Genomic DNA, 24,938 nt, shown 5'->3' with positions numbered 1-24,938 from the left:
TACTAGGGGCCGGGAGTTTGGCCTAGTGGTTAAAGTGCTTGCCTAGCATGCATGAAGACCCAGGTTTGATTCCTTGGTACCACATACATAGAAAAAAGCCAGAAGTGGTGCTGAGGCTCAAGGGGTAGAGCTCTAGCCTTGAGAAAGTCCAAGGACAGTGCTCAGGCCCTGAGCTCAAGCCCAGGACTGGCAAAAAAAAAAAAAAAAAAAAAAAATCGCACATACTTTTCTGCCTACATTGGCTTTGGACCTTTATCCTCAGATCTCAGTCTCCTGAGTAGCTAGGATTACAGGACCATCAGCATTTGACATTTTGTAACTTTTTTTGCCAGTTGTAGGGCTTGAACTCGGGGCCTGAGCACTGTCCTTGGACTTTTCTCAAGGTTAGAGCTCTACCCTTGAGCCACAGCGCCACTTCCAGCTTTTTTTTTCAATGTATGTGGTGCCAAGGAATCAAACCCGGTCTTCATGCAAGCACTCTATCACTAGGCCAAACTCCCGGCGCTCTTGTAACCTTTTAATGCCACTGAAATGAGCTAACTAAAATATAGCATCTTTAACTACCTTGTAAAAATAAGACAGGTGACAAAGAGTAGAGGAAAGAAATTTATTATATAGCACCCATAGGAAGATGGCGCTTTGGCATAGCGTCTTCTAGTCTTCAGGTTTTCCTTAGCTTTGACTAGAGAACTGGAGCAAGAGGACTTGAGAAAAACATGCATCATTTAAGCAGTCTAAGTTAGAGGTGTGGCCTGGTTGGGCATTTGTTCAGTCTTCGTCTGGCGGGGGGGTGTGGAGAAGGCGTTAGGGATTCACCATTTGAGGGGAGAGGGAACAGGCGAGCCTCGGTTGCAGGTGGCTGGTGTGGCCTGGGCTTCGGACTGTTCATTTTGGAGGCAGTTTTTCCTTTTGCCGCAAAATGCTAAGGTGACAGCAGAATTCTGAAAGTTACCATTTTGAATTCATCAAGTTAGGAGGGTCGCTTCCCTTTCATCCCAAGATGATTATTGACAAGCTTGCCCTTCCTGGAGCCCAAGGTCAAGTCACTCATCCATGCTGTCAGCAGTCCCCCGCCAAGGTTGCATGAAGACATTTTACATCATCACTGACAATTCTTGCTTCTCCCAGACATCACGCCCATTGCTCACGCAGGAAATCTCTGCAGAGAAAGGGGCCAGGATCAACTAATTCCCACTTTCCCTCTGGCCGAGGTAAGGCAGCCAGCTCTGAACAGTTTGCTCAGAGGAAGATAATCACAGTTAACAAAACAGGTCTTACCTCACACTGCCTATGAACTGGGGCCATTTACAAAGCCAGTTGTGTTGGAAGCCAGGAGGAAAGATAACCATTTTGACCCTCTCTTTGTGCCTGTAAGCTTGGTATGCAATCTCATAGAGCTGCAAGAAGCAGGAAGACAGAAAGGCTGAAAAATCAGTCATAGGTTTTCTAGTACAATTTTCCTCCAACGGTAGAGAAATAGCCAGCTTCAGAAGTTTGTCCCCATAACTCAAAAGAGACAGGAACACTCCATGTCTCCAGTTAGCTGCCTCTGCACCTAAGGTCAGAAGGCTGTGAAGCTACTGCTGATAAAACTCCATCCTCTGTGCTTAGCTAGCTGCAAAGGGACAAGGTATGGCTGAGGATCCTCACTAGTAGAGGCTCAATTAAAGGAAACAGCAAGCGAGACACTGGTGGCTCAGGTAATCCTCACTCTATATGTAGTACTGAGGAATCAAACCCGGGTTTTTGTGCATGCTAGGCAAGCACCTTACCACTCCCAGCCCTATATTCTCTTTTGTAGAGTTGTTCTAGCAGCATGGAGGTTTCCAGAAGCCTGGCATCTTCTTTTTCCTTGGAGATGCACATAGACTTCAATTAAGGGGCCAGTCTCCACCTACAAACACTCCTTAGAATTAAGTAGCCAAGACTGAGATTGTATAAACCTGGCAATATGGCAGAGAATGCCTCCTAAGTCAGAGATCTTCCTTCAAGCTTGAACCAAAGTTCACATAAAGAACTGGGGAGTAAGTATAATGTTTCTGTGGGCTCCGAGGCCTTACTTTACCTGCTTTCCATACTCCAAAGGCACTGTCTTGTCATCTTCTCCATGTAAGATGAGAAGGGGAGAAGACAAGTGTTTCACACTAGGGACAAGTGAGAGAAAAACATTCCATTAATGCACTGTATACCCAAATAAGGAACAAAGAGTGAACAAATGCAGCGATGGTACTCACTGGACAGTATGTTGAAAATGAACTACATATAGCTTGTGGGTGGGGATGGGAGGGAAAAACTGGGAAAGAGGAAGGGAAGGGAAAGGGTTACATTTCCAAAAAGAAATGTACGCTTTACTAGACTTGCATAACTGTAATCTCTCTGTGCATCATCTTTATAATAATAATAAAAAAGAACTGTGCACCCAGATCGCTCCTTTTCTGAGTTATAGCTTTGGCAAAACATGATATTTGTCCAAACAAGAAGAAATCTTTCCTTCCTTATTTATTTATTTTTTGGTTGCTCATGGGACTTAAGCTCTTCAGCTCAAGGCTACCACCCTATCCCTTGAGCCACAGCAACACTTCTGGTTTGCTGGTGGTTAATTGGAGATAACAGCCTCACAAACTTTGCTTCCCGAGCTAGCATTGGACCATGATCCTCAGATCCCAGCCTCCTATGTAGCTAGGATTATAGGCATGAGCTGCCACACCCGCCTCTTTCCTTCCTCTAAATTTCACGCAGAAAAGTTTTTATGCGGGCGGGGAGTTTGGCCTAGTGGTTAAGGTGCTTGCCTAGCATGCACGAAGACCCAGGTTCGATTCCTTGGTACCACATACATAGAAAAAAGCCAGAAGTGGTGCTGAGGCTCAAGTGGTAGAGCTCTAGCCTTGAGAAAGTCCAAGGACAGTGCTCAGGCCCTGAGCTCAAGCCCAGGACTGGCAAAAAAAAAAAAGTTTTTATGCAAAGCTGGGCATGTGTTTTGCGCCTGTAATCCCAGGTATGTGGGAGGCTGAAATCAGGAAGGTCAAGGATTAAGTCCAGCTGGGGCAAAAAGGTCACAAAATCCCTTCTCAACCAACAACAAGCTTAGTATGGAAGCACACACTTTCATGTACTTTATGACTGCAGAGTCGAAGTGGTGAAGACACTAGACGACGTCACCCAGCTTAGAGCACCTGACTAGTAAGTACAAGGCCCTGAGTTCAAACTCAAGTATGTGGGGGGAAAAGGCTGGGAGCAGTGGCTCACTCCTATAGTGGTAGCTACTCAGGAAGCTGAGCTCTGAGGACTGAGGTTCAAAGCCAGCCCAGGCACAAAGTCTGTGAGATTCTTATCTCCAATTAACTACCAGAAAACTGGAAATGGCACCATGGCTTAAGGGGTAGGGCTTCAACTAAAGAGCTCAGGGATAGTGCCCAGGCCCAGAGTCCCTTAACCAACCAAAAGAAAAAAAAATAGGTGTAGCTTGAGTGTTAGACAAGCTCAGAGCCTTCCATTCCTGGAACATTGATAGTTACTTAGTAGCTACAAATAAAATAATGAGAGCTTTTCATAGTTGGCTTACTTTTCATCATTAGGGAAGAACATTTTGTCTTTTTTCATGGCATCCATGAGGGTCTTCAAACATCTTGGAAATTTCTTGTAAATCTATTTCAAAACAAGGAAAGAACCATCAATTCTTGCTCCACAGTTAAACCATTTGCTATAGTCTCACTATGAACCATAGGAACAAAGTAATGCTTTCTAAATATAATAGAATGTTTAAGCCTTTATAGTTTTCAAAAATAATCCATGGCCAGGCATTGGTGGCTCATGCCTATAATCCTAGCCACTCAGGAGGCTGAGATCTGAGGATCACAACCCAATGACAATATGAGCAGAAAAGCTTCCATGAGACTCTTATCTCCAATTAACCACTCAGAAACTAGACATGGAGCTGTGGCCCAAGGTTTTAGAGTATTAGCATTTAGCAAGAGAGCTCAGGGATAGCCCTGCCCTGAGTTCAAGTCCCACAGCCAACAACAACAAAATGTAATTCATACTCACTGGATACTATGTTGAAAATAAACTATACAACTTATGGGTGGGGAGAGGGTGAAAAAAAAAACTGGGAGAGAGCAAGGGAAGGGGTGACACCCAAAAAGAAATGTACCCTTTATCTGACTTACATAACTGTAACTCCTCTGAATATCACCTTTACAAAAACAAAGTTTAAAAAAATCATACAAGCAAAGAAACAAGTCACACATAATACGACCGTTATAAGCCCCTGTTAACATGTGGCTTTAACTTTCTATCTTGCACTAATTATTTATGTGGAGCCTATCTTACAGCCCTTTTGTAGTGGTTATATTTTGAGATAGTATCTGGTTTCCTGCCCTCATAATCCTGGACTACAATTTTTCTATTTTTGCCTACCCACATCACTGAAGACAGGTATGTGCCACCACACCCAGCCACTGCTTTGAGATGGAGTCTTGGAACTTCTTTTGCCCTGACTGGCTTAGAACCATGATCGTCCAAATTATGCCTCTCAACATGTTAGGATTCTAGTTTGAGCCACTGCACCTGGCTGGCAACATGCACTCTATTCCTGCTGGTAAGGAAATAGTGATATGTAAAATCGAAACCTTGATTCTAATGTATATATAATCAGCAATTCCCTGATTAGTCAAGTCCGGTGAAAGAACTTAACACAGATTAACACAATGTGAGGATTAGAACACTATAAATGGTTGAATATGATTTAATACTTCAGTGCTTTAGAAGATACTTTCTGTATTAACTTAGCTCTAAATATAGCAATTAGCACTCTTGTTGAATGGCAAATGCTAGTCAAGGGAATACTCTGGCTAACTCTGCTTCTCCCATGTTTGGATGAAGTCAATATACAGGTTAGTTCCCCTGACGTTAAACACATCCTTTCAAGAGACGAAGAACAAGGACAGAGCCCTGAGCCTCACGGCCCGTCTTGTCCCCTCCTCCACACTACAACCCAAACCCATTCATTTCTTTCCGCTCTGCCTCTCCAGCTAAGCCACGTCCATCTCTGGCTGGGACTTTGCCAGCACACATACCACCTTCCCTGTAATCCCCCTTGCCCTGTAATCCAGTGGTGCCAAGGGATCGAGACAGCTCACGACCATGTGCTGATCACATCATAGCACAGTTTTGCTTAGTGCCCTCCAAAGGCCTTTAAATCAAACCAGTACATCACCCGGGCCTTGTAGTCCCTGCATCAATCTGCAGCCTCCTCTCCTGTCACGCTACAGCCCTTCCTGCCCACTCCGGGGACCTGCTACCTTCTGTTCCTAGAGTAGGATAGCTTACTCCCACTATAGAACCTTCATCTTTGCTTTGGCTATCTACCCAAGACCTCAGAATTTAGCCACAGCAGATGACTGCACCTTGCACAACTGCATTCGGAGGTGTTTTATATTATTTTATTAACTAACCCTTGCTTTCTCCTGTGCAATCACGCTGGTCCCACTGGCTTACACTTGTCACTATTCAGTGCTTGCTTATAGTCTGCTTGTCTTCCATTCCTCAAACAGTCCATGGGAGAAGGAATCTGAAATTTCTTTGTCTCAGTGGTATCTCCAGAACGTAGAAAATGTCCTGGTACATAATGTACACTTAATAAACATTTGTGAAAGCTGGAATGGCGTAATACACAAATATCCCTACTTTTAGGTTTGGTCTGTCCTTTTCATCTTCATGAGACTGGATGTCAGATTGTATATCTGAAGTAGATTTGCACAGTAGAAAGACCAGTTTTACCCATTATTCCCCACTGTACAGTAGTGAGGAGGAGGTTGCAATGCAGCAAACAGGACATTGCGAAGGGAAGGAAATGGACACATAAAATAGGTAGGCCACAGTCCATCAACACAAACTTTAGCTTCACAAGCTTTCTTCATCATCACCTTCTTCCTCCTCCTCCTCCTCTTCTTCTCCTACTTCTTCTTCCTCTTCTTTTCCTCCTCCTCCTCCTCCTCCTCCTTCTTCTTTTTCTTCCTATTATTATTAATTTGCCAGTCCTAGGGCTTGAACTCAGGGTCTGAGCACTGTCCTTGGGACTTTTCAAGGCTAGCTCTACCACTTGAGCCATGGCACCCTTTCCAGCTTCTTCTGTGTATGTGGTACCAAGGTCTTCATGCATGCTAGGCAAGCACTCTACCACTAGACCGGACTCCCGCCCCTATTACTAGTACTTTTAGCAGTATTGGAATTTGAAATCGGGGCCAGGCAGGTGCTATAACGCTTAAGCCAGCCCTCCTCCCAGCTCTTTTTATTTTTAGCCTACATTTTTAAGTAGGCTTCAGATCCAGTCCCCCTACCTTTGCTTCCTTCCAGCTGGGGTGCCACCACACCCAGCAGGAAGACAGAGAGACAGGAGACAGTGAAATTCTTTCATTTCCAACAATTATTAAATAGGCCAGACTTAGAAGTTCAAGCCAGAAAATAAAATGAAAAAGTAACCAAGCTCTCCTCCCATCATACCTTTGCAGGGATTAACAAAGAAAAGGCTGAGAGCTCTTCTTGGAGGTATAGAGACAGAAAAAACAAAAGGCCTGTCAGGCAAAAGGAAGTCCTGAAATTACCTGTGTTTGAGTTGGGTATGAGAGAATCTCACCCATTTACCCAACTAGAAAATTGTCTAAGGATTAGGGGTTGCTGGATGATATGAACACATGTCCACTCTTAGCTCAAAGCCTATGACAAGCCCCAGACAGGAGCAGTCGTGTTGAATCTTTAACTTGCTTTCTTTTCCATTTCTCTGTCCTTATATATGAAAGCAAATCCTTGCTATTATAGTCACCTAGGAGACTCTCCTTGCTGGAATGTTTTTCATGACCTGAAAAACCTGTGAGTGCACAGGAATGGGGAAGCTGAAGGAACCCCCTCATCTACTCCTGGGTGACAGGTTGAGATGAGGTCCCAGTAATCCCAATATCCACCTCTCAAATAGCTGGAGAGCTGGGATTATAGGTATGAGTCAACCCAGATAGACACCATTATTTTCTTTTATTTTTTCCTGTTTTTTTTTTTTTTTTTTTTTCAAATGGGTCATGGGACTTGAACTCAGCCTGGGCACTGTCTCTGAGCTCTTCAGCTCAAGGTTACCGCCCTACTTTTGAGCCAAGCCCCACTTCCTATTTTCTAGAAGTTAATTGGTTAAGAGGCTCTTTTGTTCCCTGGCTGGCTTTGAACCTTGATCCTCAGATCTCAGCCTCCTGCGTAGCTAGGATTCCAGGCATGAGCCTCCACACCCATTATTTTCCACACAGGGTTTCACATCATAAAATGTATCCCATGGTTATATGTCCTTTGCCATGGCCTCCCTCTATAAACGGTGGTATTACAGAAAATGAGGATTTGTTTCTTTCCTTCAGCTGCTAATGTTGGGCTTTGTTTTGGTTTTGTGGTACTGGGGATTGTGCCCAGCCCTGACCTCAAGCTTGGTTAACAAAGGCTTTAACACTGGAGTCGTGTTCCTAGCTCTTTCATTCTGTTTCTTGAGACAAGGTTGGCCTCAAATTCACAATCCTGCTGCCTCTACCTTCTAAGTAGCCAGAATTACAGACATGCAATACCAGAATTACAGACATGCAATACCACACCTGGTTTCTCTGATTGTTAAAAGATAATTCACATCCTGATGGGAAATCATAAGGATATAGAACAGGGTGGCCACATAAGAAATACAGGCTTGGGATGTACTGTGTTGGCTCAGCCCACTGTTTCCAGGAACCTCTTGGTTTATGGGACATTAGCATGGTCCCACAGAGAATAATTACCACTCAGGTAGGGGCTAGAGACCTATCATTGCTCCTCTTCCTTTCTCTTGCCTCTTCTGCCAAGCTTGCCTGGTGCTGTTAGCCCATGCCTGTAATCCTATCTACTCAGAAGGCTGAGATCTGAGGATCATGGTTCAAAGCCAGAACTGGCAGGAAAGTCTGAAACTCTTCTCTAAGATTAACCACCAGAATACCTGTGGCTCACTAGTCTTGAGCACAAAGGCTCAGGAATATGCTTAGGCTCTGAGTTCAAGCCCCACAACCAACAAAAAAAATATTTTTTTTCTCATAAGTCACTCAATATATTAGAAAAAAGCAAGTAGTTAATAAACTGAGTCAGTAACATGTAAAAGTATTAAGAAAAGGAGTGGCATACTAAGCATAACTGTGTAGAAAAGGCCCATACTTGATTTCTGTAAAAGACAGGGCAGAGACTCACCTTTAACAAAGGATAGTTGATAGTTGCAACCCATATGTTGGTAAACGGGGCCTCCAAAACAATGGCATCAACTGGGCACCCTTGAAATCATGACATGGGGAAGAAAACTCAGTAACTCCCTAGGGAAAGGGTTCTTGGGTCTTTAGAGGAACTCTGAATCAAAATCAGTCCTGGAGCTGGGTACTAATGGCTCACGCCTGTAATCCTAGCTACGTAGGAGACTGAGATCTGAGGATCACAGATGGAAACCAAACCAGGCATGAAAGTCTGTGAGACTCCTATCTCCAATTAACCAGCAAAAACAAGAAGTGGAGCTATGACTTAAATGGTAGAGCATCAGCCTTGAACAAAAAAGCTAAGGGAACGCACCCAGACTCTGAGTTCAAGTCCCAGCATTAACACACACACACACACACACACACACACACACACACACAAATTAATTGTGGAGCTAATGAGTCATGTAAACTCTTGTCCCACCGAGGCTTATGCATTATGATATTTTGGTGGGGACTGAGAACGTGTGTGTGTGTGTGTGTGTGTGTGTGTGTGTGTGTGTGTGTGTGTGTGTGTGTGTATTTGGGTGGAGGGGGGTCATGGGGCTTGAACTCAGACTGTCACTGTCCCTGAATTTTTCAGCTCAAGTCTACCACCCTACCCCTGGACCTGGGCATTGTCCCTGAGCTCTTCAGCCCAAGGCTACCACCCTACCCTTGAGACAAGCCCCACTTCCTGTTTTCTAGAGGTTAATTGGAGATGAGAATCTCAGGTCCTTTTGTGCCCGGGCTGGCTTTGAACCTTGATCCTCAGATCTCAGCCTCCTGAGTAGCTAGGCTTACTAGCTACTCAGCCATCGTGCCCAGCTGAGAATGTGTTTTAAACCCATGTCCTCCCCACTCAAAGGTTTCTGTGCACCTGATAATTAAAACCACCACTTTCTTCTAAGAATGAAAGATTTTCAGATCTCAGGTAATTTAAGAAAACAAAATACAACTGTATGGTGGTTTCTCACACCTGGAATCCTAGCTACTCAAGGGGCTGAGATCTGAGGATCACAGTTCAAAGCCAGCCCGGGCAGGAAAGTCCATGAGACCCTTCTCTCCAATTCACTACCAAAAAGCCAGAAGTGGAGCTGTAGCTCAAATGGTAGAATGCTAGCCTTGAGCAAAAAAGCTCGTGGACAGCGAACAGGCCTTAGGTTCAAGCCTAGGATTGGCACCAAAGGGGGGAAAAAAGAATCAGAAAAGACCTAGACATACAAACCTAAAGCCAAAGGGACCGGAAATGTACCTCAGTGGCAAGTGCTTGCTTAGCAGGTGTGAGACCCTTGGACTGTCACATATAAGTAAATAATAAAAAATGTTGGTTTGGAAAATTTTAATTACATAGTATTATGATAATGAATACTTTTATTCATCCAACATTTCTAAATAGAATAAGTTCTAAATGTTTGTGTTCAAAAATATGACCCGACCCTACTCATAGAGATTCTAACTCATCAAACCTGCTAGGATCCGGGAAAGCTGCATTTTAAACAACATACCACATACAGTCTATACAAGCTGTTCTCAGATGGCTTCGAGAAACACTGACATTAATATTACACCAGAAGGGCTAGACACAGCAAGCGTGCCCTATTATTTCATAATGTAGCAGTTCCTTGCCTGTCATTTAATGTCACTTCACAATCACAAACTGAGCTTCTTCCCTTTACTCCCTTCTTTTCTCCTTCCCATCCTCCTTCCCTCCCTCCCCCCTTTCCTTCCTTTCTTCTTTCTTTCTTTCCCCTTCCTTCCTTCCTTCCTTTCTCTGTCTCTCTCTTCCTCCCTTTCTTTCTTCCTGTCTTTTCAGACAGAGTCATACTATGTACTCCAGACTGGAGTTCAAATTCACAGTCCTTCTGCCTCATCTTCCCGAGTGCTAGGATTACAGGCATGCGCCCTTGTACAGAGCTAAAATAACTCCTTTGAAGATATTTTTCTTTTTTTGGCCAGTCCTGGGCCTGGAATGCCGGGCCTGGGTACTGTTCTTGGATTGGCTCAGAACCACTTCCAGCTTTTTCTGTATATATGGTACTGAGGAATGGAGCCCAGAGTTTTGTGCATGTTAGAAAAGCACTCTACCACTAGCCCACGCCGCTGGCCCCTTTGAAGGCAATTTTAACTCTGTCCTTAGCATTTGTTTAACTTCATAACTTGGTATAGCAACTATTACAATCATAAGTGCACAGAAAAGATCAAGTGTGCTGTGCTGCCCGAAATGCTCTAAAGATGGGATGCCTAGTTATCTGTGTGATCAAAGTGACACAGATTTCATAAAGTCTCTTGACTATTTTCTTGTCTTGAGCAAAGAAATGCTAGCCTTTATGTGGAATTACCTTTCTCTTCCAATATCTTTGCAGCATTTGTGGCAACTCTGTAAGACAATGGAAATGAATGCTTACTTGAAGAAACCACTCCCGGCCCAATGGACCATATAAAATGCAGCATTGGCACTGAGCATGCGCTGGAGCCTCAAGGCTCTCCCTTAGAGAATTCTCAGAATTTCAAGGGGTTTCACAGACACTAAACTAAGGATCCTTTTCTTCAAACCTCTCTAGGGCAGTTCTAGAATAAACATCAGTTTTGTAGATAATCAGTGAGCTGAAGGGCTTTTCTTTGCTTTTTGAGATGGCAGAGTCTCCTGGTCACCTCTGGGGTGTGAGAGAGAACAGAGTCCCAGGGTCCCAGCTCAGTGCCCCCTCTCCCTGCTCACTGCTGCTGACCAGAGGCTGAAGTTTCCTGCATGAGGAAAGGGCACATCTCCCCTCCCACTTACCCGGTGCCCAGAGAGTGGCCCCACAGGCAGATGGGAGTGTCCCCACTTCTTGCCTTGGCCCACTCATAGGCACAGATGGCGTCCACCGTCAGTCCTTCCTCTGTTGGCTTTCCCGTGGAGTCCCCAAACCCTGACAGAAAAGAAAGGCCACATAATGTCACTACCCCCGAAGTGAAGGGTAGCACCGTTGCACATGCGTATTGGCTACCTTTGCACACAGTCCGTGTGTGTGTGTGTGTGTGTGTGTGTGTGCATAACTTTTACATATGTATTCCCTTCTCTCCCATTTCCACCTCCCATCTCCACCCAGGAGTCGCGTGGTTCAGTCATCAGTGTTCAGTGCAGTCTGTGGGCCCTGCTACTACACATTGTTACCTGCTTTCCACTGATTCTATGCCTCCCCCATCTTCCCTCACATGCACACGTGCATACATCGTACATGAGGTAAAGAATACAGAGTCATCTAAAAACTACAAGAAGATTAAGAAAGAGTCCTTTGTTTCCTTATCTTTGGACTTCATTTCAGGGTGCATATTATTTTATATACAAATGAAGAGGTGTTTGGGTATTACAACTTGGTGCTTTTCTCCTAAGACTAGCCTCTTTTAGCCTTAGCTTTTTCCTTCAAGACGGGCAATTTACCTCTTGAACTCTAGCTCTTTTTCCAGTTTTTCACTCATTGAATCTCAGGGACTTTTCTGTTCCAGGCTGGCTTTGAATCACAATCCTCAGATTTCAGCCTCCTGAGTTAGCTAGGATTATAGGCCTGAGCCACCCCCACACAGCCTGCACAGGGTTCTTAACACATACCTCTGTATTCAACAGACAGCACATGAAAGCCACCATCACTCAGCACCTGCGTGACGAGAGAGCCATTCGCACTTTCCAGATTCCTGCAGCAAGGTTCCCTCGTATATGAGATATATATATATATATATATGGAGATGGATATATATATTCTAACACGAGGGGGACTCAGTCAGGAAGGTCATGAGTTTAAAGCAAGTCTGGGCTACAAAGTGAGAGTTTATTTAAAAATTAAAAAAAAAAAAAGATACCAAGAGAAACTTCTTTAGACATACCTTTACCAGCTTAATTCTGTGGGGAGCTCCCCTGGAAAGAAAGGTTAAACAAGGACAGTAGAATTAGGAATTACAAGGACAGTGAAACTCATTCTTTAACATCTGGCACTTGACTTCATGCCTCCTTTTTAAAATTATTTTTTAGGTTAAAGAGATAAATAATTAGGGTGGTAGCCTTGAGCTGAAGAGCTCAGGGACAGTGCCCAGGCCCAGAGTTCAAACCCCACAGCCAGTCAAAAAAGAAAGAAAGACAGACAGAAAGACAGACAGAGAGAAAGAGAGAGAAAGAGAGAGAGAGAGAGGGAGGGAGGGAGGGGGGATCGGGATCAAGAACTAGCTAGAGGCTGGTGGCTCATCTGTAATCCATTCAGGAGGCTGAGACCATGAGGATCCCAATTTGAAGCCAGTCTGAGATTAGAGGATCACAGTTCAAAACTAGCTCAGGCAGGAAAATCTGTGAGGCTCAGCTCCAATAATCTTTGAAGTTTGGGCCAGGAAATAGTCTAGTGGTAGAGTACTCGCCTAGCAACTCTGCTAGGCAAGCACTGGGTTCGATTCCTCAGTACCACATACACAGAAAAAGCTGGAAGTGACCTTGTGGATCAAGTGGCAGAGCACTAGCCTTGAGCAAAAAGTGTCCAAGGACAGTGCCCAGACCCTGAGTTCCAGCCCCAGGACTGGAAAAAAAAAAAAAAAGAGAGAGAGAGAAAGAGAGAGACAGTTTCCTTAAAGGCAACTTTCTTAAATGTTAGTGAGTCTCCATAAGGCCATACAGTATGAAGCTAAATGAAAGGACCTCTAGGATATAGAAACAAAAGCCATATAATAAGTGATTGTTGTCCTTAATGTACTATGTTATCTCTCATCTCTTTTGCTGTCCCTTGGTTATCTCATATTAGTACAGAATTTCACTTTGTTATCTGATATATTGGATATATGCGTATTTGTTTATTTGAAATTGGATAGGAAAGGGAGGAAAACAAGATGAGGGTTAGGGTCGGGGGGAGGGAAATGGGGACCAAGACATGAGAAAGGGTATCAATGTATGTGAAGTAATGCACCTTCCATCTGGCGAACGTAATGTAACCCTTCTATTAATTACCAAAAAAAATATATGGAAAAAAAATACACTTGTAACTCTTCAAAAAAAAAAGTGAGTCTCAGAACCCTTCGACTATCTAATTAAACCTGTAAAGTCATTTCCGAAGACAATATGCCTGTACTCAAAACCTCATATACAGCTTTAAGGAGAGGGGTCAGGGGCCCCGCAGGACTTCCACAGAGACAAGTCTAGATCTACCATAACCTCCCTCTGAAGAGAGGCTGTTACGTTGTCAGAACTATCAACTCAGTACTGCTTGCCAGCTGAGGCTTCTGAGCAGAGGACAAGAGGAAGGTGTGGCTAACCCCAGTGCTTGTAAATCTGAGACACTTAGAGAAATCTCCTATTACCACTGAGGCCCAGAATGGAGAAGGGCAGGGCAGGGGGTGGGGATTGAGTCCACACTGATCCTTTAAGCATACTATAACACAAAGGCCAAGTTTACACTGTCAGAACAATGTTAACAGGAACATCTGCATTCCACAGATTCTACCGTGGACACAGCAAGAAAGCCCCCTGAGAAACGGCAAAGCTTGAGAAAGTCAGCTTCAGATGGAAAAACACAGTGAGAAAAATCAACACAGGCCAGCTAGCCAAAAGGCAGATTCCAGGGCTTGTCACTTCACTGGAATGTCTGTTCAGTGATGGAAGAAGACCTGTGGGTTTCTGCACCACAGGGCCCCTCCCCAAAACTAAAGCAGGCTGTCTTCGCTGATAATCATCACCCAATGCAATTACAGTCTTGAGAAGGTTTTGAGAGCACATCAAAGGACAGCCAGGCTTCTGGGAGACCATCTTTGTTATAAAGCAAGGTATTCGCTATAGCCACTAGACTGATGAATGAATGCACTGAATTCAAATGCGTCAGCGGGCTCCTCAATACCTGTTGCCACAATTCCAGGAGCTTGCTCTTAGGAGCCCTTCTCCTTCTCCTCCTCCTCCTCCTCCTCCTCCTCCTCCTCCTCCTCCTCCTCCTCCTGCTCCTCTTCCTCCTCCTCCTCCTCCTCTTCCTCCTCCTCCTCCTCCTTCTTCTTCTTCAACAGTCATGGGGCTTGAACTCTGGGCCTAAGCCCTGTCCCTGAGCTCTTCAACTCGAAGCTAGCAGTCTACCACTTGAGCCACACATTTATGGTTTTCTGGCAGTTGCCTGGAGATAAGAGTCTCATGGACTTTTGGACTTTTGTACCCAGACTGACTTTGAACCATGATCCTCAGATCTCAGCCTCCTGAGTAGCTAGGATTACAGCCATGAGCCACCGGCACCCGCTCCTACTTTTGACTATCAGAGTTACTGTCACCAAAGGGCTCTTTCTCATAGTTTTCTGAAATTCCACTAATGTGGAATTTGTTTTTCCTTTCCCCCAAAATGCCTGCTTAGTCCCCTTTCCATGTGTGTCAACCTAAATTACCATCAGAGAAAGACCACCAAAGATGAGTTGCAATGGGAATAGACACACAGGAGGCTGGGAGTGTATTTTAAGATTGAGGCTAAAGGAAGTTTTTAAAAACAAAACAATAAGGTATTTTGAAACACTAATCGCTAGCTGTGAGGATCAAGAGCAAAGGCGGAGTCAGGTCCAAGCGAGAGACAGCTGCTGGGCAGATGTTCTTGCACAAGTATTTTTTTATGCAAGGTTGCAGTGGCCCTTGTGCATGACTATGGCTCCATGACTGACTCTGGTAACCCAGCATATGTGCATGATACCTCTTCTTCTCTTTTTTTCTCCACATTTTGGGAACTGAACTCAGATCCCTATGCTTGCTAGGCAAGTGTTCTATCATGTGAGTTGCACCTTTAGTCCTTTTTGCTTTTCAGGTTTTTCTTCTTTAGACAGGGCCTCCTGCTAACTTTGCCTGAACTGGCCTCAAATTACAATCCTCCTCTTATCTCTTCTTCTGAAATAGCTGGGATTATAGATATGCACTGCTATGGCTAGTCCTAAAACCCACTCTTTCATAACTTCCTAGGTTTATTCTTTTCTGGGTTAGGTTTGACACAGTGACTTCGTTTTGATTGTGGCTACATGTTTTAAATAATTTTATGAATTTTGACTGATTTCTTTAAAATCAGTATGGAAGTTTTGGAAGACTTGCTCTTTTCTTCCTTTCAGCTAAGGATGCCACACACAGAATGAGTTTCAGAAAGATGCCTTTTGCCAGAACATCCTCAGATTCCAACCAAGGAAAAGATACATATGAAGGCATGCCTACCATTTTGAAAGCCGAGCCTGACTTCACTCCCCACAGTGATGAGATGTCCTGAGTGGTGGGGGAGGGGGGCATCCACGGAGTCAACACGCACCTGTGTTCTGCGCTGCCGTGAAGATAAACGATGATTGGGTTCCCATCACGAAGGGCTTCTTCATACCAGCAACGGTCCTTCCCCTTGGCATCGTCTCCCCGGCAGCTGGGAACCGTGTGCCTGAGGAGCAGGGACGGGGTTCCAAACACAACCCACACAAGAATTCTCTCCACTCTAGATGTCTGAAGACCTCCTTAGCTGTATATACATGCATACAAATATCTGGAGATATCCGTGTGTGTGTGTGTATATGTGTGTGTGTGTGTGTGTGACTGGAACTTGAACTCAGACCTCTGAGCCCTTGCTGAGCTTTTCCACATCGAGGCTGATGTTCTACCACTTTACCCACAGTTCCACTTCCTGCTTTTTGGTGGTTAAATTTAAGATAAAAGTCTCACAATCTTTTCTGCCCAGGCTGGCTTTGAACCCTAGACTCTTCTTCCTGGTCTGGCTTTGACAACCGTACTCCTCAGATCTCAGCCTTCTGAGGAGCTAGAATTACATGTGTGAGCCACCAGCGCCCGGCTCCTCCCTTCCCCATTCTACCAGGAACATTAAGCACCCCAATTCCGATCAGTCCACTCACCAGACTCCCAGTATCACCCTGGGCTCAGGCCTGATGTAGAAATTCACCGTGTGAGCAATCTTTGACTCCGGTTTCTTTAAGTCCACAAGCAAAGGGGCTTTGACTGGAGGGTAGAAAGCATTATCACTCCTCAGAACCAATATTCTTCATCACAGTAAAAAAAAAAAAAAAAAAAAGAATACATTGAAAGGAAAAGAGGCTTTAAAGATGAATTAAGTTCTAAGTTGCAGATTCAACTTCTGGCAAAATCTTTTATTATCAATCAGGAGTAGCCTAAAAGAGTTATGAAATCATGACCTAAAGCTAGATTTTAAAATAGCAACGGTAGAATAGCCCATATTTGAGAAGAGCGCTCATCTGGTCCTAGCTGAGTCTCAAGCTAAAAGCAGATGAAAACATTTCCTAAAGAGGCGAGAGGACCTACCTACTCAGAAGGCTGAGATCTGAGGATCATTGTTCAAAGCCAGACCAGGCAAGAAAGTCTATGAGACTCTTATCTTCAATATACCAGCAAAATGCTGAAAGTGGAGGGGTGGCTCCACTGGTTGAGTGCCAGCTTTGAGTGAAAAAGGCCAAGCAAAAGCAAAAATCCCTGAGTTCATGGCCCAGTACCAACACAAGGAAAAAGAAAATGGCAAATGGGGGTGGGGGGAGGGAAACAGGAATAAAAACATGAGAAGAGGTATCAATGTGCGAGAATACACCCACTACCCAACAAATGCAACTGTAACCCCTCTATACATTACCCCGACAATAAAAGAAAATGACAAATGGTACATTTGCCTTTTTGAATGGCAACTCCTTTCTACAACCACTTAGATAATAAAATATTTTTTAAAAAAGAAAGAAAATGACAAGTGGCACCAGAAGAAAACTAAGTATATAGACTATATAAAACCTAATACTTTTCCTTTCCACCATCCATCCATCTCTTTTTCTACCTCCCTCTCCCCTTTCCTCGTCCCTCTTCTTCCTTTAAGAGATACAGATAAGAAGAGGAAGGAAAAAGCAGAGACTACAGTAAGCAGCTAAATATTTACAACAAAGCCATTCTCTATTTCCATCAGTCTGGAAGGATTTACACCTCCAAAATCAAATCAAATGTGTTTCAGACTGTTGCAGTCTAGCCACCATTTTATAACTGACAGTTTTTTTTTCATGCCTCCCTAACTTTAAAAACAGTACATTTTTTATTCTTTTTCTTTTCTGTTTTTTGTTTTGTTTTGTTTTGTTTTATTTTGCCAGTCATGGGCCTTGAGCTCGGGGTCTGAGCACTGTCCTTGGGCTTTTTCAAGGCTGGAGCTCTACCACTTGAGCCACAGCATCACCAAGGAATTGAACCTGGGGTCTTCGTACATGCTAGGCAAGCACTCTATCACTAGGCCAAACTCCCAGCCCCCAAAACAATACATTCTTTATTTGGAGGTAAAAAAGAAAAAAGGAAGAAGCTGGGCACTGATGACTCATGCCTGTAATCCTAGCTACTTAGGAGGCTGAGATCTGAGGAACACGGTTCGAAACCAGCCCATGCACAAAAGTCCATGAGACTCTTATCTTCAGTGAACCACTAGAAAACTGGAAGTGGCATTGTAGCTCAATATCGTAGAATGCTAACTTTGAGCTGAAGAGCTCAGGAACAATGCCCAGGCCCAAAACAAAAAGAAAAGAAAATTCATAGAAGGTTTATGCTTACAAAAATTAACATAAATCAGCATTTCCATCAGAGGAGGGAAAATGTGTTCTGATAATGATTTACTGGTAAAATCATTGTACAGGGCAGCAATTTTTCTTCCGAGTGTTGAACAGTTGTATGGAACAGATCTGCAAGACATTGAGAAGCAAATGAGATTTTCAAAATCAATCCAAGCCTTGTGTTGGCTTTTGTTTTTTTTTCAAACCCAAGTTCAGAAGCTCTTCCTGGGAATTCTCGGTATGTTGATATTTAAGCAAAACCCTGTACACAGCTCCCTGCAATTGGCTCCTCTGAGCATAAGGGGCAATCGAGTGGAGAGGAGAATAATCCCAGCCCCCCCAACAGTCCTAGGAAAAGCCAGAGCATGACAGGGACAAGAAGAGAGGGCACCACAGAGGCACCTGCCTCAGGTTTAGCCTAATGTAACCCTATAGAAGGCCCAGGCTGGAGCCCAAAGCCATCAGGAAGCAGTAATTCTGTCTGTATACTCCTATTATTTCTATCGAATAGCTAGATATTCTCTCTTCTGGGTAGATCTTAGGAAGAAAAAGCCAGTGAGAAAAGACAACCTCCCCCATCCCATCCCCCAAATACATACATACACATACACACATACATGCATCCATATATGCATGCGTCTGAGCCGTCCAAGTGTAATGGGGTCAGGGGCTGGGAGCATGGCCTAGTGGTACTGTGCTTGCCTAGCACGCATGAAGCCCTGGGTTCGATTCCCCAGAACCCTGAACACAGAAAAAATCAGAAGTGTTACTGTGGCTCAAGTAACAGAGTGCTAGCCTGATAGCACGAACAGCAAAAAGTGTCCAAGGGCAGTGCCCAGGCTCTGAGTTCAAGCCCTAGGACTGGCAAAAAAAAAAAGTGTGGGCTGGTCCTGAGGAAAGCGGTGAAGGACCCAGGGGACTCAGCAGGAACACCCGCTCGTTCTACTGCTCCCTCTACACAAGAGGTACTGCCAACAGACTTGGACAGAGCCACTGGCACACCTCTGTCTTGAAGGGATCTAAGTCAGCTTTTCCAGCTTCCATCGCAATACGTACTCATGATGCAATACGTACTCACAATGCCCTCAGAAAGGCAGTGGGAAGGAGAGGACATAGTTGTTCCAGTTTTAGAGGGAAGAAATCAAAACCCAGAACTGCTGCTTTGAGCCACAGATGAAGGCGACAAGGGCAGAAGAGAGCCCAAGTCTGAATGTTATCCTTCCTTCCAGCTGTGCCTTGTCCTGCCTGCTCTCTCTCCCTGCCCTGCCTGTTCCGGCCCCAGCTAAGTCATCCTTTGAAGGCAGGCAGGGGAGACTCCTGCTAAGTTATCTTTTGAAGGTTTGCTTGGGAAGCAGAGGCAGTAGAGAGAAATGTGGTTCTTTTTTTTTTTTTTTAAGGAATAATTTATACAGAACCCTTTTCTCAAATGGCTCAAGGCACTTCTGAGAAATCGCCGCTGCAGGGGGGAAAGCACGGTGACCAGACCCCTTCTGAGCATCAATAATGCAAAGTCGTGCCTTTTAACTAAAGGAGTTGTCAGTCTGACTTGCCCTGCATCAGGAGGGGATCAAAAGTCACCAGGGGCTAACAGACTTTATTTGAGCACAGGATGCAGTCTCAGCCCCATCCCGGCTACTGGCCAGCCACATCAAACAACCACCAGACTGCTTTGCGTTCCTTCCCTTGCTCTTTGATCAGCTTTGCTGTAACCATACAGCATCCACTGGGGCCACAAAGCCCTAACTGGATGATTTTTACAGGGGAAATCTGGTGGGGCCTGGCAAATCATTCCTGCCACAATCCAGCTTTTGGGACTTCCAATCAAGCCACATGGGGCCAGACAACTATTCAAAATATTAAGACAGGTTGAATCTCCATTCTCTGTGCTGATTCATGTAGTCTGCATGAAACACTTTACACCCTAACAACTAGATCCCCCAGCCTGGTTCTTCATATCCCCTCAAGTGGTTTTGGTGGGTTTTTTTTGTTTTTTGTTTTTTTTTGCCAGTCCTGGGCTTGAGCTCAGGGCCTGAGCACTGTCCTTGGACTTTCTCAAGGCTAGAGCTCTGCCACTTGAGCCTCAGCACCACTTCTGTTTTTTTTTCTATGTATGTGGTACCGAGGAATCGAACCCGGGTCTTCATGCATGCTAGGCAAGCACTTTAACCACTAGGCCAAACTCCCAGCCCTTGGTGTTTGTTTTGTCAAAGCCTTTCTTAGATCTTCTACTAAGACCTTTCTTTACCACTCTTCACACTGATGATAATCAAGACTACCTTTGATTCTTCTCTGATAGTTTTCCTATTATTAGCCTGTCTTCTTCACTGTCTGGCCTCAGACAAAGACCATATTGTATCGACTGGTTCTATTTGGTTGTTCATGAAATTTTGTGCTGCTAATGGGGGTTGAACTCAGGGCCTCTTTTTCATCCAAGGCGTGTGCTCTATCGTTTGATCCACACTCACACCTTTGGCTTTTTGCTGGCTAATTCAAGATGAAAAGCCTCGTGGACTTTTCTGTGCTAGCTGCAAACTGATGCTCAGAGCTCAGCCTCCTGAGTAGCTAGGATTATAGGCATGAGCTGCCAGCACCCAACATCAAATGACTCTTTTGCATTCCTTTCTCTAGCACAGGCCAAGATCAGTAAGTATCCATTGGATGAAAGGCGTATTTAATTTATAAAGGAAAAGTCAGCAGTGCTTACGGATAGGTCGTGGTTACAACTTCTTCATTCTGATGCTGAGAAATCCAACCCCTTGTTGGAGGAGAGGGGATTCATTCTTTTACTGATTAATTTGCTTACACTATAACAGGAAATGAGGCCATAGGAACACCACAGAGCAGAGCTTTTTGCCCATTTTGTTTGCTCTGGCAAATCCAGGACCTAGGCTAACGGTAATACATAACAAAGAGCCCCCCCACTGGAGTGGGCACGGAAGCAAAAGAACCATTTGGTTTTCCCCAACTTTTTTCTGAGCACATTCAAAAACATGGATGGTTTCAAGGACATCATTTGCTGTCAGAGGTTGGCTGTCACAGTACCCACCTTATACCGCAGCTGTGTCTGACAGTGTGGTAAATTCAGTAAAAGGGTTGCCAAAGTACCAAAACATAATCACTGAAAATATTATGTGATTAAATGCTCTCCATCACCTCACACCACATCCCTGTAGATCTGGAGCTGTGGTAGTGCCAAGTACACAACAGGCCTGCCTTAAGTGTTTGTGAATCTAAATTTACTTGGCTCCAAGACACGAAAAGATTCCACATCTTGGAAAGTTGTTTCCCTCAGCCTTAGTTCATCTTCCATTAGATTAATAATCTCCCATTCAGGCATGGAATACATCAGTGTTTCCAGGAAGCATATCTTGAGATTTTTTTTTTCTACTAATTGTAAGTCAAGTAATAGAGGATCCCAATTCCCCACCTCCCTTTTTATATCAATGATAGGTTGTTCTCTAAACGCTTGATTCTCTGCCTGACAGATAGAGTTTCTTTTCTGCCAAATGAATGATAAACAATCAGCCATTAACACTATAGATCATGAAAGAGGGAGGTAGTAAGTGCCAGCTTTCCCAGAGCAACCATATGGTGAGTGTTGGAAGGGAGGTTCTGAGAATATGAAGTTTCAAAAAGTATAGACAGGAGTTGGCCACAGCGTACGGACTTGTCACCTCAGCTACTTGGGAAGTGGAAGCAGGAGAAATATAAGTATAAAATTCCACTTAGTGTGATACTTGGTTTTAAAAAAAAAAATCAGAACCAAGCATCAGTGGTTTATACCTGTAATCCAGCTACTCAGGAGGCTGATATATGAAGACTGTGATTCAAAGCCAGGCCCAGTAGGAATGTCTATGAAACTCCTATCTCCAATCAACCACCAAAAAAGCCAGAAATGGAGCTGTGGCTCAAAGTGGTAGAGTACTGGGGTTAAGCAAATAAAGCTAAGGGACAGCACCAAAACCCTGAATTCAAGCCCCAGTACCAGCACACACACAAAAATAAATAAATAACTAAAAACAAAGCAAAAGGTTTGGTTATGAATTGTAATCTCAAGGATACAGCAAGTAAATAAAGCAGAATGCACTGGTTGCACACACACACACACACACAGTATGGGAACATAGCTCAAGTGGACTTGTCAAGCTTGTGAAAGGCCATGGTCACTAACAGCAGGAGAGGGGAGGGGGGAAGTACAGAGAAGACATTTGAATAGGTACTCAGATCCAACCCAGAAAGATAGGCACAGGTCTTACAGCACTGGACCTGGGTGGAGCTTCTGTCCCTTCTGCTCTCTACTCTATGCTGTAGAAGGAGTAGAAGAGAAGATAGTTGTCACCATGGGTAGAGCATGCTGGAGTGGAAGTCTCCAATGTCCAGATGTGATTCTGAGATTTTTAAAAATTTTGCTGGTACTGGGACTTGAACTCAGGGCCTTGCACTCTTGGCTCTACTTTAGGTTCATTTACCACTTGAGTCACAAATCCACTTCTGGTTTTTTGTTGGTTAATTGGAGTCTTTCAGATTTGTCTGCCAGGGCTGGGCTTTGAACCACAATCCTCAGACCTTAGTTTCCTGAGTAGCTAGGATTATAGGCATGCCACTTTGATTTGGGAATATTTTGCAACTAGTGCAAATTAAAAGGAATAGAAGCATGAAATATATACCAAAATGGTAATACCTTCTCAAGTCAACAAAACAAAAGGAAATACACAAGTCTGATGCAGCATCACTAACCAATACCTGGCTTCAAGCAAAGAAGTAACATCTCGTAAACATGCTAGAGCTCAACACAAATGACAGGAGGCTACTGTTCACCAGAGGTTCATGAGGGAAAGAAAGTTCAAAGACCAAATAACAACGGAAACTCATACAATATACAGACTTGTCTAGATTTGAACAGTGTAAGGCCTTGGCCGGGCAACTGCCCTGTGGTGATGTCAGTGGGGGGGGGGGCACTGTGGAGGTGTGTTGTGTAAATACAAATCCACAATGACTTTCTGGTGTAATTCCATCTACCTAGGCCATGACCTAAGTAAGCTGCCACCTGAGATTGCAGTGTGCATTCTGTGGTCATCATCACCATACAATACGTAGTATTTAAATCTTCCTGGTAAGCTGCAAACTGCTCAGCTAAGAAGGATTGGTAAGGGAAACAATCTTCTTTTTGGACTATTTCAGAAGTGCCCCCCAAAGTTTTAAGTTCTTCAAATGCAAAAGGGCCCCCCCAGGATCCCCCTGACCCCTATGTCATCACCCCATCCCAGCCACAGCGCCTGGCCTCTGGGCCCGCGTGCAAGAGAAGGGAGCCCCGCCAAGTCCCCGCCCCTGGCCGCGCCTGGGGGGATCCGGAACTCACCGCAGGTTCCGCAGAACCATGTCCCACCAGGAGGCCACGCAGTCGGGGGCCGGGGGCTCGGCCGCCGGAGCCCCGGGCACGGTGGCTGCCTCGCAGTCCGGAGCGTCCATCCCTGCACTGTCCCCAGCCGCCGCCTTCGCCGCCACTGTCGCAAGCCCCGGGCCGCGCGTCCTCGCCCTGGGCGCCCACGTGCGCGCTCCTCCGCCCCCGGGCGGCAGCCAGGAAGCAGGGACTGGGGCGAGGGAGCCCTGCAGCCCTGGGTACCCACCCTCCTCCAGAGCTAAGAACGCGCTCCTCCAGGGAACCGGGGAAACAAAGTATCCTATGCATCTGCCGTGGAAAGTGGTGTGTGTTTGTTCGGGCTTTTGAGACAGGGTCTGTGTAAACAGGCTGGCCTTGAACTTGAAATATTCCTGCTTTAGCCTCCCAGTGCTGGGATTACGGGTGCACAGCCAGCCCTGGCTTTTCTTTTCTGTTAATTGTTTGGTTTTGTTCCCCTCCCCACCCCTGCCCCAGCCTTTTTTCTTTCTCTTTTCATCTTTTTTCCTCCCTTGGTGGTGGTGGTCCTGGGGATTGAACTCCGGATCTCAAGTGGCTTACCATTGGAGCCATGCCCAGTCGTTCTGAGTTTTTGTTTGTTTGTTTTCTTCCATAGGGTCATGTACTATGCCTGGCTTAGCCTCTACTCTTTGGTCCTTCTATTTCTGCCCTATTTCTGCACACACTCATGCACCAGCACACCTGGCTTCTATTGTACTTTCAAATGCTTTCCATGATACATCTGTGTGCAGGTACATGTGTATAGATTCAAGATCTACATAATGCAGTGTGTGTGTGTGTGTGTGTGTGTGATCGTGCCAGCACTAAAAGCTCGATTTTCACATCTTTAAATGAATGATCTTCATACTGTTACTATAGTAAGAATGTCCTTGGCTCCTTTGGTTTAATAATGGTTGATCCTGTCACAGGGTTACAAGTACACAGTTAACCAGGTATTGTTTTGGTGTCTTAGGAGACAGAACCTCATCATTGTATTGAGCAATGCCCTGGTGCAGGTCAACATTTCAGTTTTCTCCAGGAAACTGACAACTGGACAGAGCTGGAGGGTAGTAAGGCAATTTGAGGCTAGCATCAAGACCTCATCGTGGAACAAGATGCCACACTCTCAGTGGTGAAATGGAGTTGCCTGTGGTACCAGCTATGCTTGGCTTTCTTTCTTTCTTTCTTTCTTTCTTTCTTTCTTTCTTTCTTTCTTTCTTTCTTCCTTCCTTCCTTTCTTCCTTTCTTCCTTTCTTTCCCTTCCTTCCTTCCTTCCTTCCTTTCTCTTTTGGTGACATTGGTGTTTGAACTCAAGGCTAAATAGACTCTCTTGTACTAAAACCATGCACCGGTCTTATTGATTTTTTTTTATTATATCTGCTTAATTGTTTTTGGCAGAACTAGGGTTTGAACTCAGAGTCTCCCCCTTGCTAAGCAGGCAATCTACTACTTGAGCTACACTCGCAGCCCTCTGCCTGTGCTTTGATTGAAAGCTCCTAGAAACGCATAAGGACCCTTCTGCCTGTGAGTAACAAGACAGCCTGGAGACAGTCTCTTTGGAGACTAGACCATAGTCAGGCAAAAGAAGGTTGTTTGTGGTGTCTTACAATCACGCTGGCAATATTGTGATTCACATCAAGATAGAAGAGCAACCCAGCTGGGGTGGACCTGCACCAGCCCACACACTGCTGGCTCACCAGCCAAGCTTGCACTCCTGACTG

The 24,938-nt window shown here is 44.7% G+C and overlaps 1 protein-coding gene across 2 annotated transcripts; it reads right to left on the bottom strand.

Annotated features, from left to right (window-relative positions):
- Positions 1-838: 838 nt before the first annotated feature.
- Positions 839-23,288, bottom strand: Abhd12b (abhydrolase domain containing 12B). Of its 2 annotated transcripts, XM_090345453.1 has the most exons (13): positions 23,179-23,288; positions 17,821-17,948; positions 16,128-16,230; positions 15,542-15,661; positions 12,138-12,168; positions 11,866-11,911; positions 11,056-11,185; positions 10,616-10,653; positions 8,239-8,318; positions 3,563-3,645; positions 2,066-2,144; positions 1,279-1,397; positions 839-1,159 (listed from the first exon to the last, which is right to left on the bottom strand). In XM_090345453.1, the coding sequence occupies exons 1-13, from the start codon at positions 23,286-23,288 to the stop codon at positions 1,132-1,134; spliced, it is 1,095 nt and encodes a 364-aa protein (XP_090201579.1). In that variant the 3' UTR covers positions 839-1,131. The 2 variants fall into 2 exon arrangements, with proteins under 2 accessions (XP_090201579.1, XP_090201580.1); XM_090345454.1 differs by lacking the exon at positions 12,138-12,168 and having other exon boundaries at positions 11,866-11,936; positions 15,536-15,661.
- Between the last annotated feature and the right edge of the window lie 1,650 nt (positions 23,289-24,938).

The sequence above is a fragment of the Megascapheus bottae genome, chromosome 14 (genome assembly GCF_031878675.1).
Source record: "Megascapheus bottae isolate mThoBot1 chromosome 14, mThoBot2.hap1, whole genome shotgun sequence".
NCBI lineage: Eukaryota > Metazoa > Chordata > Mammalia > Rodentia > Geomyidae > Megascapheus > Megascapheus bottae.
The sequence above is the reverse complement of the archived record's forward strand: the minus strand, read 5'-3'. Positions and strand labels throughout refer to the sequence as shown.